This window comes from Zeus faber, assembly GCF_960531495.2.
Source record: "Zeus faber genome assembly, chromosome: 17".
Taxonomy (NCBI): Eukaryota; Metazoa; Chordata; class Actinopteri; order Zeiformes; family Zeidae; genus Zeus; species Zeus faber.
Window position 1 is genome coordinate 19,165,958 of NC_137204.1, and position 16,980 is coordinate 19,182,937.

Below are 16,980 nucleotides of genomic sequence, written 5' to 3' on the forward strand. Positions count from 1 at the left end.
TCCCCTGTTCCCGTGCAGGCGCTCAAGACACAGGGGGGGCGAGCGTGATAAAAGACGGGGCCCATACAGCCTCAGTCATGCGTGTGTGCGCTTGAAGCCGTTCACACACGCCAACTGAAGAGAAGAGGCCTCCGAGGACCCTCCCCTCCTCTCTCAGACGCTGATTCTATCTGATCCAGCGGGCTGCGGCGGCTGGGACCGCTCCCCAGATGGTCAGATAAGGAAAAAGAGTAGTAAACAGAGGCCTAATCAAAGCCGGTGTCCCGTCCGAGGCGGTGAACCCCGCCGATGGGACGAGGCTGTGCCGCCCGTCGGCCGCTTGAGTGACCAACCTGTTATCGGTGAGATTAGGGAGGAAAGATGGAAAATCCTTCCAGATTTCTATCTCTCGGACAAAGATAAAGGGGGAAAAGTGAAACGCTGGAGAAGCATAATAGCAAAACAGAGAACAATATTGATTCAGCGCTGTGAAGTAAGCAAGGTCCTCACATCATTAGTGCGGCTCCATGCTGTGCGCCAAATTCAGTTGAATAATTAAAAAAAAAAAAAGTCGCATTAAAATGAGTATTAATGTCATCCTCAACTCAACATCCATACAATATATAAGTGGGACAGAGGGGATTGTACACCCTAAGTGCAACGCACCAACATCTGTTAGAGATGTATGTATTAGTGTGGGCGGTACAGAAAGGGCTAAATGATCTACTTCAAGGCCTGGTATGTGCATTCTTGGGATGGACATGGAACACTTGCAGTGTATGGCAGCGATCGAGTAGAGGCGCTCTGGACTGGAAATGAACCTGACGTGTCAAACTGTGGACTGCCCCGACATGTCCTGTCAACCTTCATCAAGTCCATTCTGCCTCCATCCCCCGTATAATCAGAAAGATAACATCAAATAATGATTCAACTAACCCCAGGCATATATACCACACACACACACACACACACACACACACACACACACACACACACACACACACACACACACACACACACACACACACACACACACACACACACACACACACACACACACACACACACACACACCTATTTTTTGTTATCATTTTCTTGGGGTGTGAACAGATTATTCAAATCCTCATCGCCACTTCCATCGTTGCTTCCCCGCCCATTTGCGAGACGTTCTTCCGCCATGATTCCTCGGTTGTACACATGATTCCTCGGTTGTACACATGATTCCTCGGTTGCGTCACATATTTTGAGCGCAGCGAAGACTCTGGAGCGGCCAGGGGGACAGTTCACGCCGTCCTCCGGGTCCCCTCGTACACAGCCACACTACGAAAACCTCCAGCTGCAGCCCTGACAGCGGGCCAGCATGAAGGGAATCCCTGGCATTCAAGCCTCCTGGAAAACATTCCACACTGTGTGTAGACGTGTACGTGTGTGTGTGTGTGTGTGTGTGTGTGTGTGTGTGTGTGCACATGTTGTTAAGTGTGTCCCAAGCCATCCCTACCACTTTGTGTTAAAACCCGGGGTCGGGCGTAGCGATGCGGGCTGATTTCTAAAAAGCTGCCACTCGTCCACGCGCAAGGTTATAAGTTCAGCACCTGGAACACTACGTTACCAGTCATGTATTGTCTTTTGGAGGCACCTCACATCTGTCGCTCAGAACTGACAGATTCGGCCACCAATGCAGTCGGCTCTCACACATTGTTTGTTTCACGGAAGGAAAAATAAGCAATTCTTTAACTTGTAGACAGATTATTGGGCGTTTGTTTTCGAGAGACTGGTTCTTAATACAATGTCGCAATTTCTAAATCCACCAACTAATAATAAGTCTCTTTTTTTTTTTTTTTTTTTTTTTTTAAGTTAACTCCCATTTTAATTTTGGCGAGGGATGTTTCCACCGAGACTGGGCCTGGCGTATACTGCCTACACTTTATGAGAAATGAATCTAGCGACATCTGCGGAGACATATTTGGTCCGGGGCTTTCAAACAGGTGTTCATTCTTTCGGCAAAGAACTAGCTCCGAGCGTCTCCGCGCTTGTAACTCATTGAGGCGCTTCTGATCAAACGTGAATGATGTTGTTTCGCAAACATCAGAACGTGCCGTCGGAGGGCCGCTGACCGGCAGATAGCACAAGGGGGGGGGGTTTGATTCGCCCCGGCCGAAGCGAGAGCGTAAAATCGGGCGCGTTGAGCACCGCGCGCTGCGAATGCTCCGAGCCCCGAAAGTTCAATAATGGCCGCCATCCCGCTGCCACATTATCGGCGAATTCTATCGAGACTTTTCTCATCGTAGAGGGACTGTTGGTGAAAAACGCCGAGGGTGGCACATTTGAATTGGGTTCCAACTGGTGAGGACCTTGATAAAAGACGCTCGGCGGTTCAGTGATCATGCTTAATAACCCATTCAGGTCAACACAATGAGCCCTTTCTCAATAGGCTGCCAGAGGGAGAATGACAGAGTACCTGGGCGTGGGTCTGATGTATGAGCAGATACGTAGTCGGTGCCAGGCACACAGTCGGCCCACCGACGGCCCATTGTCCGGAGGCTCACAATCCGCACTGTGGGCTTCCCACTTCCCCAGACAATGGCATTGAAGGTGGATGAGGTTACAGCGATGCGGTGCCGAGGGAAGGAACAAAGATTTGAAAGCTCCGCCCAAACTTGCAGGACCTTTAACTAGGGGGGGCGGGGGGGGTTGGGGATCAAAGCCTGACTCTCCATAAAGCCTGTCAATAAATTGTTCCCTTCAGAAGTAATTAGCCGTGCTGAGGGAGCTGTATTCTCACAAGTGAATCTGTCCATTTATTAAAAGATTGGCTCCATATATAGTGCGGTGGTTCGCAGATTCAACACATAATTACGCGAAACATTTCCTGTTCTAGGTCGGCCAACTAAACAGCCTGCTAAAATAAACCCGCGTTAGAAACCTGTTGAGCACAAACAAGTGAAATTCCGCTTTGAGCGCTCCATACCGGGACCTTCATTTTACCGACGAGCTGGTTGGAGGTAAGTCCTCGGCGGTGCACCAGACGAGGCAGTCTCTTTTTCTCACCCCCTTTAACGCAGCGGCGGAGGGCGGAGGGTGTTGAAATGACGTGCCCTGCCACTGTGGGCCTTCCACACAAGCAGCTGCTCTGCCTGTGAATGGCTCTCTGTGCCTCACTCTCCCACGTTCTCCTGCGCGGCGGCCAGGGGCAACACCCAGCGCTAACGTGCCAGGGGAAGATTTCCAGAGTCTCTATAAGAGCTAAATAAACCCGCCTCCACATCTGGGGGAACAGTAACACCGCTAAACACTGGGACCAGGGCCTGCCCACAGAGTCGGGCCCTTGTTTTCACTTAATGATGATAGCTCAGGGTTTCTGTACTGCAGCCTGCCACACTCACTTAGGCTCATCGCGGCGCTCTCTCCAAGTCAAACATGTAGGAATTGTCAAACATACTCCTATGCGCACGCACGCACGCGCGCGCACACACACACACACACACACACAGCAGTATTCAGGGAAACAGACCCAAAGACCATCAAGTTTCTAAAACAGAGATAAACTTTTAAGCAAGGTATATGTACCTATGTATTATACGTACGTACTGTATATTTAAAAAAAAGATATGCGGAAAATAAAGACATTTAAAATAGGATTGTTTCGACATGTTGAAAAATATGTACAGGGATGCCATTAAAATGAATGGTTAATGGTGTTTAAATTAACGGTATTTAAGACTCTAGTTGGTATACTTGCTGGTATTTAAAGCTCCAACAGCATCTATGCACCATTTTAAGCCACGTTTGTCTGAATGGGAGACATTTTTTTGGAAGTTAATTTCAGCAGAAAATGTATTTTACAGCTACACCGAAGGGTATTGCCATGCATTATAATACATTGTATTTGTTTATGAAAAGCTGCGTTTTCTGCATCTACACTATAAATAGACGAGCACAGCCTTTCCCGCAGCTAGGTGAGTTACATGTCAAGCTCTCCAGCAGCATATTCTGGTTTAGAGGAGTCCCTGCTGGTGACAGCGAGGATAAGTGTCTCAGAAATGCCAGACACCGTCTGAGTATTGATTAAAGATGCCACGGTTCAGAATCACATGGCATAGAGTGTTGAAGAATGCTATTGTCCGGAATCAAATACCAATTGAATATTGATAACGGATGTTCAGAATAAAAACAAATGCTCTTTACTTAATATATTATTATATTCATATTATACAGTATATTCTGACAGAATATTGTGAATTAATGTAACAATCATTAAATTTAGACGCTGTGGTGGTTTGTCCATCGTTTCTTCCATTGAACGGATGAATATACAAACACTTCTCCTCTAATGAGGGAAAGTCAGAAAGGAGAACCACTGTTTGTTTTTGGGGTTTTTTCACACCTACAGGCCAGTTTACATCAGCACATTTTTATACATTTATTATTTGTATTATTAAAAAAAAACAAAAAAACTCACCCATCATTAGAACAGGTCATGAATTCTTCTTTCATCTTTGGGTGCCAGCAGCCACTATTCAACATAGCTGTGTGGCCCTGAAAATAATATATTATAATAATATATTAAATAATAATAATAATAATAATAATAATAACAAGGAATGAACGCAATGACAAAATCACAAGCAATGTTTACAGGTCAATGTTGAGGAATTCAATCAGGCTCAGCTACTTTATAACAAATACATACGTTTACTCAAATGACCAATTCAAAAAGTGGGATCAACTTTTTTTTTTTTTTGCATCAACAGATAATGACCTCCTAACAAGACTACTTTGAAATAAAAACATTCATAAAAGCAAGTTGCCTAGACGATGTCACCGCTGACTGGCCTTTTCATCCTGAAATATCATTTGAATGTGGATCTCTTAAGCCCCTAGGATGGTTACTGTGATCAGGTGTGCAGCTATAGTTCAAGCCGTGGACTTCACCCATTCGTTTTTTTTTTTTGTGCTCCAGAAGGGAAGCCTTTCTTTGTAAAGGAAGTGAACCCCGTAAAGACCGGGAGCGGGCTCCGGATTACGACAACAAACCCCAAGTTCAGAGCGGTGACCCTGGGGTAGCTCCTCCGCTAAAAGAGGTCTCCGGAGAATCGCTCCTGACAAACACCGTTTTGTTTTTTGTTTTTTTGGGGGGTTTTTTTCAAAGAGGACCTGCGCCGGTGGACTGCTTGAGTTGGTGGAGCTCTCCAGTGCACTGCAGACGTGACATACCTCTGTTTGACAAGCGGACTCAATGAGGGGGATCTTCATGTGAGCAAAACTGACCAAATAGCGCCGGTATACATTCCCCAGAAGGAAATACTTTCTTACCGTCAGATGCTTTCAGTGCCGCGCTTTTATCATCGCTTTGGGTTACCTCCTAACTGTGAGGTCTAGGAGGCACTCTGGACCCACTGATTGTTTGTTAATGTTGTTAACATCTGCAAAACTCCATTGTGTAGTCACAGCTTAAATAGTTTATAAATGACTGAATTGCTTCCATGCTGATGCCAACAGCGTCAAAACAAACTGCATCATCCGGCGAAATGGCCTTTAAATGACTAAAGGAGCTGATGCTATTGTTGCATTAGGGGGAACTTCACTTTCCTTCCTATCTGTCCAGGAGGACAAACTGACATTCGCTAAGAAGAAACAGACAGACATTTGGAATCGGAGTAAACACCGCATCAGTGTTACTTGTGGAGCAACAACAAGGAAAAGGCCACCCAGATACAAGGACCCGCGAGTGTGCACCTCGCGAATTACCGTGGCGGCACACCGGATGAAAAGAAGAATTTCAACAAATAAGAATCCAGCGTCTAAGTTCATTCTTAAGAAGCTTTCTGAGACAGTAAGAATCCAACGTCTAAATCCTTTTTGAAGAGGACTCACACAATCAAAAACAGATGGGAATGTTTTTTTTTTTTAGGTTGACAAAGAGATTTGCCCCCCCGAAATGGATTCGGGAGGGCGAGGGCCAATGGGAGTCGGGAAATCTGAAGCCTAATTTCCTGTTTTCCTTGTAAAATTGTAAAAATAAAACTCCCCACACTTCTCAGGGTCGGCTTCTGACAGCTGATTGGAAGGAGGACTGATGACTGAGGGACCGGTCTGAACCCTGGGAACCTGACAGGGAGAGGCAACTCCCAGAGAAATAATCATTTATTGATTGCTGAACTGCAATTTGATAGACAAGTCTTTTTTCCGGCTTCATGCACCCTCCTTACATTGTTTTTTAAGGTTCACAGGTGTGGTCATTAAGCTGAGGTGAGGTAAGGTAAGGTTAGGTAATTAGAATATCACCATTTTTTACAATGACGCAGTGGAATCTAGAGTATTGAGGGAGGATCTGCCAAAGTCCATAATGTAAGCAGAGGTTGAATAAAAGCCCTGACTCGACCTGACAGGAAGGACAACCTAAATAATAAAACACACGGGGTCCTTCTACCCCACTGGCTGCATCCAGCTTGGTCTATAAATGGCTCTCCTGGTGGAGTGATGGTGTATGGTACACCATCACTCCACCATAAGAGCCATTTATATACATTGAACACTGGAGAATAAAATTGGGGTAGACACTTCATTTGCCTCAACCCAAATGATGGAAAGGCACAAAAATCACATCATATTTGTTGTGACATTTCTAACATTGGTTTTAAAAAGGTCCCTTAAATACGGATGGAAAATTATGACCGTGGAATCAGACTCTTTAACAAAATAATTGCAGACTCGAGCAATTGCGATCAGACGATTATGTAATAATAATAATAATAATAATAATAATTGCAACAGCTCCAATTCACCCACACCTCTCTAAATATCAGCAGACAGGAATTCTCAGCATACCTTTGTGTTGGCCATGTCTACAATGTACTGGTCTCCCTTCACGCACTCCATGACGTTGAACCCGTCACGGTCCAACACCTTGGCCTGGGCGTTCCCAGACACCACCAGGAGGACGTCACCGGTGATGCTGTACTGCAGAGACTTGATCTGGTGGCTGAGGAGACAAGTGCACGCGGTTGGTGGACTTCAATCTGTCTGCGATGGGTTCAAATATCACGGGGTTGGCTGTGTCATCATTTATCAGCCGAGGGGCAGAGTTTAACTTTTATTTTTACTGTTCATTTCCATATCCTGTCCTGAATTTCCCTAATAAAGTGTTATCTTATCCCAACCTCATGAATACGATACAGCACATATTTCGGGCACAACTGTAACCAGGGGTTTTTATTTCAGTAAGATTATTCCGATTGTAGTACACTGTTGATATACACATACAGTATATCTTAAATAAACATAAATACACAGTACAGCTTTACATACACACAGCCAGTGGTGGAACAAGTGCTCAGACCTTCTACTTGAGAAAGATTACAAATACCTTGACACTAAATGATTCAAGCTTAAGTACTTGCTCTTAAATGTACTTAAGCGTGCACAAATCCAGAAGGATAAAAACCCTAAAAGTAACACGAGGTCATACAATGTCAAACAATAAAATCTATAAATATTTGCTTTGAAACGCAGTACAGTGAAAGTCAAAAAATTTACTTGGGTTGCAATACACAAAAATAAACCAAAGGCACAACAAAAAAATAAAAAAATACGCATTCAACTGTGTCTTTGAACCAGTTTGTTAACCCGTCTTTGAATAGGCGGGTAAAAGTGTACGTCGAAAACAAGATTACGTGTCCATTGTTCTTGTCTAATGATCTACATGATCGCATGAGAACACTTACACGGCGAAGCACGCAAGTGGGGTGTCGGACACTAATGCAGCCCACTCTAACCGGTATGCCGTTCGCAATTCAGGTCAATATGAAACAGTATTAACACAGCAGGGGGTAGATGGTGCGGCAATGTTTCCGTGCACGGAGCAGAAAGATCTTTTGTTACAAAAAAAAAAAAAAAAAAAAAGCAGGACGGCCTTTTAGTACAATTCATAATTGGGTGGAGGGGGTGGGGTGGTTCCAGCACCCTTAAAAGGCCCACTAGACAGCGCCGAAGGCTTGGCGTCCTCATTGTTACAGCTGGATTGAGTTGAGGAGATGCCCTGTGGGTCGCCGAGGTGGAGAAAGAAACGGAGGAAGGAAAACGGAGGGGCCTGCCGACAGGACAGTACAACCTTCTAAGTCAGGCCCGGTGTGTCAGTGACCGTACAGCTAATGGACAGCACGGCCATCACATTAAATGTGGCGTGCAGCTTTGTTAATAAGGGAAAACCTGCTCCGGCTCAGCCCATTGGTTCCCAGAACCCAAAGAGAACCCTGATGGCTACCATGACACGCAAAATAAACACCGACCAACACACACACACAAACAACTGATAATTTGTACCATGTATTTTAGGCCGGACATTTTGAATTTAAGGAGAGGATATCCTCAGAGTTACCCTGGCCCTGAATTAAGAACAGATGTGTGTATTTGGGTTTGTTGTTAGACGTTTGTTGTGTGTGTGTTTGCGTGCGCACACACACACACACACACACACACACACACACACACACACACACACACACACACACACACACACACACACACACACACACACCTGAGTCTAGAGTCAAACATCCTCATGACTGACCTCTTCCAATGCAGCAGTCATTCAGATCCAGATTCACCATTTTTATATGAAAGAATATTATCAGTCTTAGGAACTGGATGTGTAATTTATTTACCCTTCCGCAAAGCTGAATTTGACATTAATATCTGAAAAGATTGGCACATTAGATAAAGTATAGAAATCCAGCATTTTATTGTGTTCTGTTCATCATTGTATAACAAACACTTTTTAAAAAGGTTCCACTAAATGACAAATATTGCTAATTTTCAATACTGTTGCTCATGTGTACTTAATATAAACTGATAAGATGCTGTTGGAGAATTTCACAAAAAGAAATGGCTTACTTTTATGTGAAAAACATGTTTATCTCTTCCCCGTTCCTCGCAAATACAACAATTTTTAGAGGCATTGTGTGTTAATGCACACTTACGGAATTGAGATTGAGAGAACACGAGCCAGTAGCATCTAAACGTCCACATCATGCCAGACGTGCCCAGCCATTATTGGTTGTTTGTGAAATCGACTTCCTTTTTCTCACAAAATCCTACCAAACAATTCACTTTCCCTCGGAAATAACGCAAACCGTTGAGGTTTGCGGTGCTTCAAATGCAGGGTCTTCAACAGCACATATCGTATTTCCCCACAAAATTTGATTACGGTCAGTTTATTCTCAGATGTTTTAAAGAACACACAGACAGACAGCTAACCACGTATTTGGTATTTTGTGTGTTCTGAGACGGTGACTCACCACTCACACGGCTGCAAGGACCTGAAGGCCTGCAGAGCTCGGTCCATTCCGGCAAAATCCCAAAACCGTACATCATAGTCATAACCTCCAGTGACCAGACGAGCTCCGGAGGGATCCAAACCCAAGGCTGACACCTATGGAGACGACGCCCATATTCAAAATTAAGGGACTAGGGGTATTTAGTAAAAAAATAATAATAATAATAATAATAATTAAAAAATCATTCATCTGGCAGCAGTGGAAAATAAATCAAATTTACCTCAAAGCCAAAAACAATCACAACCATGTGCTGCATAACATTGGCTACCTACTGTAGCCAATGTTATGCTTTGGATGTGCTGCATAACTATGATGCAGCTAAACCAAAGCATAACAATGGCTACAGTAGGTTGGCAGTAGGAATTAACACAACTTCCTGTTTCTAGTCACTTACAGATGTAGCCAAAAAAAAGCTGATTTGGGGCAGTGCAAAGGATTTAATAAAACCATGAAAAACTCATTATTTAGGCATGGTAAAGCTTCCATTATATAAATTAGGGCTGCCCCCTGAAAGTCGAGGGGTCCAATCATCAGTCGACTGAGATTCTTCAAATCAGTGTGCGTTACAGTCGTGGGATAAAACAGAAAGAAGCTTACAAAATGCACAGGTAACATCTCTGTGTTGCTCTCCGTGCGCCCCGATTGCAGAGAGCAACACAGAGAGCCGGAAACGGGACACGACTCGCAGACTCGTTGAGATGCACATAACGCATGGAGAGGGGGTGATCGTGGAGAGAGTCACGGTAAAGCGTGAAAATAAAAACACACTGCTTTTGCACCCTGATCGCGGGCACCCCATCGTTGGCTTGCCCATCGTCTGTACTGTCCGAGAGGGAGAAAGGTGCGCAAAATGTGCTGCAATCGCTCCCTCTCTGCGCTCTGCTCTGCGGCTCTCCATAGCCCGTAGACAGAGCTGGGCTAGTCCGTTCCCCCCACCCCCACGAATAGCCGAACTGACAAAATTCTCAGTCGGGTACAGCCCTAATACAAACGTTATAATATAAATATGGTCTGGGTTAAAAAAAACAAAAAAACGATCCTATAAGAACATCCATTTTAACAATTAAATCACTTAAAAATAAAATCCTTATGGTAATACGTTACGGCTCAGACAGCAGACAGAGTCCAAAACACCACACACAGCTAAAAAGGGGAGAACTATGAAGCTAACATATTATTGCTGAAAATTCTGTAATTCAGCACTATGAGTTCATGAGTTGCCCTTTGTATTAATTGATAGTGAAAAAAAAGAAAAGTGACACTTACTGTTTTTCTACCATGCTCCAGAGTAATTTCATGAGTATCTGGAATTTTCTTGACTGGATTCTAGGACAAAATGAGAATATATAAAAACAGAGATGAATAATAACGTGAGATTGGGCTGTGGATATAGGATTTACAATGTCAATTTACAATTTACATAATATATAAGTATATAATATTTAAATAGGTTGTGCGACATAGAAATTCATACATATACCCACACAAGCTGACAATTTAAAGACAGACATAAATATTATTATAGAATTATGTGCAAGAGTGCCTGTGGCACACATGAGTTACATAGCAGGATCATAAGGAAGAATAACTGAAGAGTATTCAATGGACTGCATAAGATTTTAAACTGATCGTCTTGTTTCGTGTAGCTGTCTAATGGTGATATAAAAACAGTTGTATCGCCATCTAGTGGTGACATTAAAACATTCCGTTTTTAATCAAAGTCTTTATATTAAAGAAAGCAGAGAGGGAAATAATTCTCAATTGCAGTGTTTACATCACCTTACCCCCAAATGTACCAAGAGTACAACACTAATTGGTTGACCCTGAGCAGATGTAATTCCATAAGATCATCTGCATTGGATGAAACACTACAATAATTCTCAGAATCCCATTAAAAAAGGTTTTGTTTTGTTTTTTTTAATGTTTTTTTCCCCCAAACATGCATTTGTATTCTTTCCCCCACATACATGCATTCAGCATGCAGTTATTTGGAATTAAGTATCATTTTACATTCTAAATGCCAGTTCTTGTGCCTGACTCCTCGGCCCCAAAGAAGTATTAAGACTTACATCATCATCGTCGTCATCTGCTTGGTCATCATCATCATCGTCGTCATCATCGTCATCGTCTTCATTTTGAGTTGTACTTTGTAACTTGCTGTAACCTGGTGGTAAAGGTGGTCCCACTAACTCATCATCATCATCATCCTGCTGAGCTGTAAGTTGCGGAGGAACTGGGGGCCCGATTAACTCTGAGCCGTCATCTGAGTCGCTGCCACTGCTGCTCTCACTTTCCTGTTTTCTGCACGGAAAAACAGAGAAAATTCAACTTCTTCTGCAGTACCTCATTATCGAGCAACCCACAATAAAATCCTTAACTTCAAAACAACTCGTTACCTAGAGATGGCAGCAGTGGGTCTCTGAGTCGGGAGTGGTGACCTGGTCGAATGAGAGCTCTCCCCCTCGTTCTCCTTCTGTCTCTCTTCTAAACAGCAACAGGTTGGTTTAGGTTGGACAATCAGGTCAGAAGTAAAGATAGGAATAGATAACAATATTTATCATACATAATATACTGAAATAATCATGAACTAACTCATTCATTAATCACCTAATATATGTTGACTTCTTTCAATTGCTGTTCTTCGAGTCTGTTCAAAAATGGCCTCCAGGTCAAATGTGCGGGCCTTCTTACCTGGGGAAAGACAACAAAAGTTTGAGGTGGAGCCTGATGCATTTTTCTAATTGCAGTTTGTATAAACCAAATAGATCGACTATTGGCTCATGTTTGTTCTATAGAAGATAATATGACGTGTGCATACCAAAGCCAGAGAAGCCCATGACAGAAGCCATGTCTCCATCGCTTTCCATCCTGTCTGATAGAGGGGAAAAACAACCAAGCATTAGCCGACATGCATCTTAAACTCTGGTTTAGGACTCAACATGGATTTGAGGTGCTATGCAGCAGAAGAACACTCTGAGGTATTCCGAGAACAATCCCATCAAAACATACTTTACTTCAAGACAGATAGCGTTCAGTGAAGGGGGTTATAAGCCTCGTACCGAAAAACTGGGCAACTACTAATACTTATCACCAGATCATGTTCGAGTATCACTGTCATACGAACAACTATAATAATAACTCAACTCAGAGTTCCAAAATGCTTCACAGGTTTGAGAGCAAGAAAAAGCAGCTGAAGCATACAGTATAGCGAGGACCAGAGGAGTGAGGGGAAGATAACCAAAGATACTAAAAGTGCACACATGTAAAATAAACGAATATAGATCGAGTTTAGCATTCATAAACTGCCCGCTGGGTAAATAACCAGGTAAATAACAGGTGCTCCTCGTGGCTGTCTAAAGGCCATGTCTCGCTGGAGCTATTTGCCTACTGGTTGATTTCACCAAGCCACATAACACTGGTACAAACAAGATTTAATAAACAAAAGCAGTCCCCTACAGCTGGTTCGAATGCATCTAATGACTCTTCCCGAGGAGCGGATGAATGTACGCTTGAAGACCGGCCACAAGCATCTACATTCTGTTTAAAAAAAAAAAACAACAAAAAACAACTCAAAACAAGCGGTAACGGTGTAGAGGGACGTTACCTTTGTCGGGCTCCATGTTTTGAAGCGGGTGTCACCTTTGACCCGGAGGTTTTTCGTTGGCTCGCGTAACGAGAGCCGACCTCCGGTGGAAGTCGCTTGCTGTCCGTCCCACAGCGCCACCAGCGGCACGGAGGCGAAAACACACGAGCCCGAACCCTCTTGACAGGGAAAATATGTGAAGTCGTTTTTTGGGGGGTTTTTTTTGGCCTTAAAATATTCTACCCTATATTTAAAAAAAAAAAAAAAAAAATCGTATTAATACCTGGGTGACCCGAGTCGGACTGAAGGATGTTTAAACACTCATATTTTACAATTTATATATTATATCGTCATGCCCATTTTGTTTACATTACATTTCACTGCATATATGTATGAAAGTATGTATATGTATGTGACAAATAAAAATCTTTAATCTTAAATCTTGAATCTTGACCATGTGTAAAAATCACATTTTTGTCATTTTATGCAGGTTCCTTTGCGGGGAGATGCATCTGCATCCATGTAGACCTGACTGAGGCTCTGTTAAAATGAATGGAATGAAGCGACCATGGGGATCCTGTGCAGTACCCCCCCCCCCCCACCAGACAGCAGGTAAACCCACCCCACACACACACACACCTTACATAGCAGAATGGAACATCTCATTGTAAATATGCCACAGAAATACTCAGAATCAGCCCATATTGAGTTTTTGTATTCATCCAGTAGCAAAATTCTGGCAGAGCGTTTTATGAATAACAAAAAAAAACTTTATTAAGAAATGTCGTATTTACAGGCAAGTGATCCTTCACAAATAAATGAGACATGATAAAACTCAATTCATATACAGAAATATAAAAATCTACCCCGACGGAGAGCCTACTACTATACACTGATTGCTGTAGAAAATCAAACTCACTACTGGATATATTTAAGACCTACTGGATCATCAAGCTACTTCTTAGTTCATGATATAGGAAGTAGTGCTGAAAACAGTGCTGTGCTCTTCACATTCCACGTGTCATTAAAATAAGTTATTGTATGTTTTCTTTGATGATTATTAAATAATGGCATCTTAGATTGGGAATTGGAACTTGCAGATACACTTTGTTGGATGCAATGGCACAGTCTTGTATGCTGCTGACAGCATTTTATGAAAAAAACAAATTAATTAAAAAGCAGTGCTGTGCATAGCACCGTCAATCAACACTGAAAAGGCACAATTGTTTTGATTTGAAATCATCAACATGGCTTTGTGAAGCTCGTGAATTAAAAGCCTGAAACATGAAGCTTATTCTGCCGCCGCCATCCTTTCAATAGCCGCCCAGTCCAGTTTGCTGAGGCTGAAGCTGTCACTGTCGGAGAGGTTCTCCAGCCAAGACGCCTCCGAGGCGGCTCCCCGGGCACCGTCCTCCTGATCTCCAAACAGGTTGGCAACATCCTGAGGAGCACAAGAAACACCACTCAGATCTGAAATGATAGTTTCTAAACAGTGGTGGAGGAAAGACTCAGCCCTTTTACTTCAGTACAAGTACCCTGACACAAAATGACTTTGGTGAGAGTAAATGTTGTTGACAGTTCCGCCTGCTGCACGCCACAAGCCACCCCAGTGGTGTCTTCAGGGCCCTCCGGCACAAAGACACAGGCGATGGGGCGGAAAACACACCGGTCTTATTTTTAAGAGAGGGCAAGCTGGAACAAGCCCGGAGCAGACGGAATGTGTGTGTGTGTGTGTGTGTGTGTGTGTGTGTGTGTGTGTGTGTGTGTGTGTGTGTGTGTGTGTGTGTGTCCCCCAAGATGGGTGTGGCTACTTGTACCACACCACCCCCACACCGCAATGTTATATTGACATTTATACTCTAGTAAAAATGTTTCGGTACTTGCGCTCAAATGTACTTAAATTATTAAAAATGAAAGTACTTGTCAGATCCAGTTCCCTAGTATAAAAGAGACATAATACAGCATACAGTGCTACTGTGCCTTTTTTTTTCCCCTGCAGATGAGTGGTCATGCAGATAGTGATTTAAAAAAATTGTGATAAATGTGTTAAAAAAAAGTATAGATATTTGATTAAAAATGTATTTGAGTAAAAGACAAAGACAGACACGCAGCAAATGTTTGTTTTTGCCTATACAGTACGTACACTCATCTGGTTGAGACCACCAGGACACCCTGAAGTCATCCATTTGTGATGTTATGACAAGACCATCACCCTTAAGAAGAACAACCTTGAACAACCTTCAATGCTTTTAAATTCACTGCAACTTCAAATACATGAAGATAAGGAAAGGAAAGTAAGAAAGTACATGCACCGGTGGCAAGTATCCAAAGCGGTGGCGGAACTACCGACGGTACAACCAGTGCAGCAGCACTGCCCAGGGCGCACCATCGGCAGGCGGGCGATGGTGCGCCCTCGACCGGCACACGGGGCGCACCCTCAGGCTTACCGCTTCTCTCTGCTCTTTTTCAGTCGCCTCCATCTTCTCACTCCTGGTTTTTCTTTCTGCCGCGGACGCTCTGGATGGGGATTTACTCGCACCCAGCTTTCTCGCCTCTTCCCTGTGCGGTTCCTCGCCTTTTCTGGCCTTCTGTAACTGAGCCCTGCTTCTCATGTGAGAGAGCATGCCTCGCCTGGTCACCTGGGACAGACGATCCGTCGGCAGGGACGTCACTAACATCGAAAAAAACGCTCGTTAGTAAATGCATTGAATTTCAAAATTGAATCAGGAGAAAAAAAAAAAAAAAAAAAAAAGACGAATGTGCTTATTATTTATTTTCTGATACCTGGTCTGTGTAGGCCAAATCTGCGCTGGTTATCCAAAAAGAATGTCCCTCTCTGCACCTCAGCCTCTTCCCATGGGTGAACATCAGGGGGCGTTTGTCCCAACTCACACTTAAAATTTATTTTCTCATTGCCAGATAGATTGCGGGTCCTAAAAAAAAACCAAAAAACGACAAAAACGCAAAAAAACAAACAAAAAAAAAAAAACATGACCACATTACATTTCTCACGTACACTTGTTTTTCAGTGCAGATTAAACGTTTTTTTTTTCTACAATTACAGTCGGGGCAACCTTCAGTCAACCCCAGCTTTCAAGTAGAGTTGGGTGTTTATTGTTGTGGAAATACCTGTGAGTGCTTTTCAAACAGGCAGAGGTTTGAGCTGCGTGGGGCTGCAGGGCGGGGTGGGGCGGTGCGCTGTCGGTCCGGGCGGCGCCGGGCAGCGTCCACGCGGCGGCAGGAAGACGAGTGATTAAAGTGCAGGCCTCGAGGGTCCTTTTGTTGTACTGGTCCAAAAGCATGGCTCTATTTAACAAAATAAATATGAATAGTTACACAAACTGATCGGATCAAACATAATCTGGATATGGCTGCCGCATGAGGACATTATGTGGACAGGTACATACTTGTCTTTTTCTTCTTTGATTTTCTGACTCGTAGCCTGAGGTTTGTATGTTGACTTCTGTCGAGGGGGTCATTGATTTGTTGTTATTTGTATTGGTTCACGACAAATGTGCAATGTGCCTCTGTACATCTTTCTGCAGCGTCCCGAAAATGAAACAAACGAAAGGCATTCTCACCGACACCGCAGAGTAAGGCTTGCTCTCCCTCCCTCTCAGCTCTCTCCTCTGTTTTTGGTAAACACACATCCTCTCCCGGTGTTTCTTCCTCATCCAGGCCCTCAGCTCCCTCCTGCCCTCGGCGTCGTAGGAGTCCTGCCTCTGCAGAGCGGACTCCCTCGGCTGCCGCTCCGGCCTGTCGGAGGTCAAGCGTAATTTGCTGATAACATCCACATTGGGCGCCTGTTTTCGACGTCGATACTCCGCGGAAGCCGCTTCAGCGCACCTGTTTGGAGGGGCCGCGTGGGAGCCCGACAGCTCCAGCTCGGTCGGGGATAAAGCCCCCTCTCTCACCAGCTCGTCCAGGATGTCTGACATGTCGCTCAGCCCGGTCGAACCCAGAGTGTTGTCCATTAATCTAGAGCGGATGGTGGAGGCGCGGACAGAGCGAGGAACAAGGCAAAAACACGGGAAAAGTACTGAAAAAAATATATCCGAGCAAAACAATATGTATTACGTAAAC

General features: G+C 43.9%; 2 protein-coding genes across 2 annotated transcripts in view; both read right to left on the minus strand.

The window, feature by feature from the left end:
- Positions 1-12,942, minus strand: part of wdr70 (WD repeat domain 70) — a 39,516-nt gene extending 26,574 nt beyond the window's left edge. The window contains exons 1-9 of the mRNA XM_080018281.1: positions 12,919-12,942; positions 12,133-12,186; positions 11,922-12,005; positions 11,711-11,798; positions 11,384-11,615; positions 10,581-10,640; positions 9,276-9,409; positions 6,808-6,961; positions 4,439-4,515 (exon numbers count right to left, since the gene is read on the minus strand). Coding sequence (XP_079874407.1) covers positions 4,439-4,515; positions 6,808-6,961; positions 9,276-9,409; positions 10,581-10,640; positions 11,384-11,615; positions 11,711-11,798; positions 11,922-12,005; positions 12,133-12,186; positions 12,919-12,934 — 899 coding nt within the window. The 5' untranslated portion in view covers positions 12,935-12,942. The remainder of the gene's footprint in view (positions 1-4,438; positions 4,516-6,807; positions 6,962-9,275; positions 9,410-10,580; positions 10,641-11,383; positions 11,616-11,710; positions 11,799-11,921; positions 12,006-12,132; positions 12,187-12,918) is intronic.
- Positions 12,943-13,650: 708 nt separating this feature from the next.
- cplane1 (ciliogenesis and planar polarity effector 1) overlaps positions 13,651-16,980 on the minus strand; it is a 28,534-nt gene continuing 25,204 nt past the window's right edge. Inside the window, exons 44-50 of the mRNA XM_080017289.1 lie at positions 16,744-16,875; positions 16,479-16,653; positions 16,305-16,360; positions 16,027-16,203; positions 15,682-15,830; positions 15,345-15,568; positions 13,651-14,338 (exon numbers count right to left, since the gene is read on the minus strand). Coding sequence (XP_079873415.1) covers positions 14,189-14,338; positions 15,345-15,568; positions 15,682-15,830; positions 16,027-16,203; positions 16,305-16,360; positions 16,479-16,653; positions 16,744-16,875 — 1,063 coding nt within the window. The 3' untranslated portion in view covers positions 13,651-14,188. The remainder of the gene's footprint in view (positions 14,339-15,344; positions 15,569-15,681; positions 15,831-16,026; positions 16,204-16,304; positions 16,361-16,478; positions 16,654-16,743; positions 16,876-16,980) is intronic.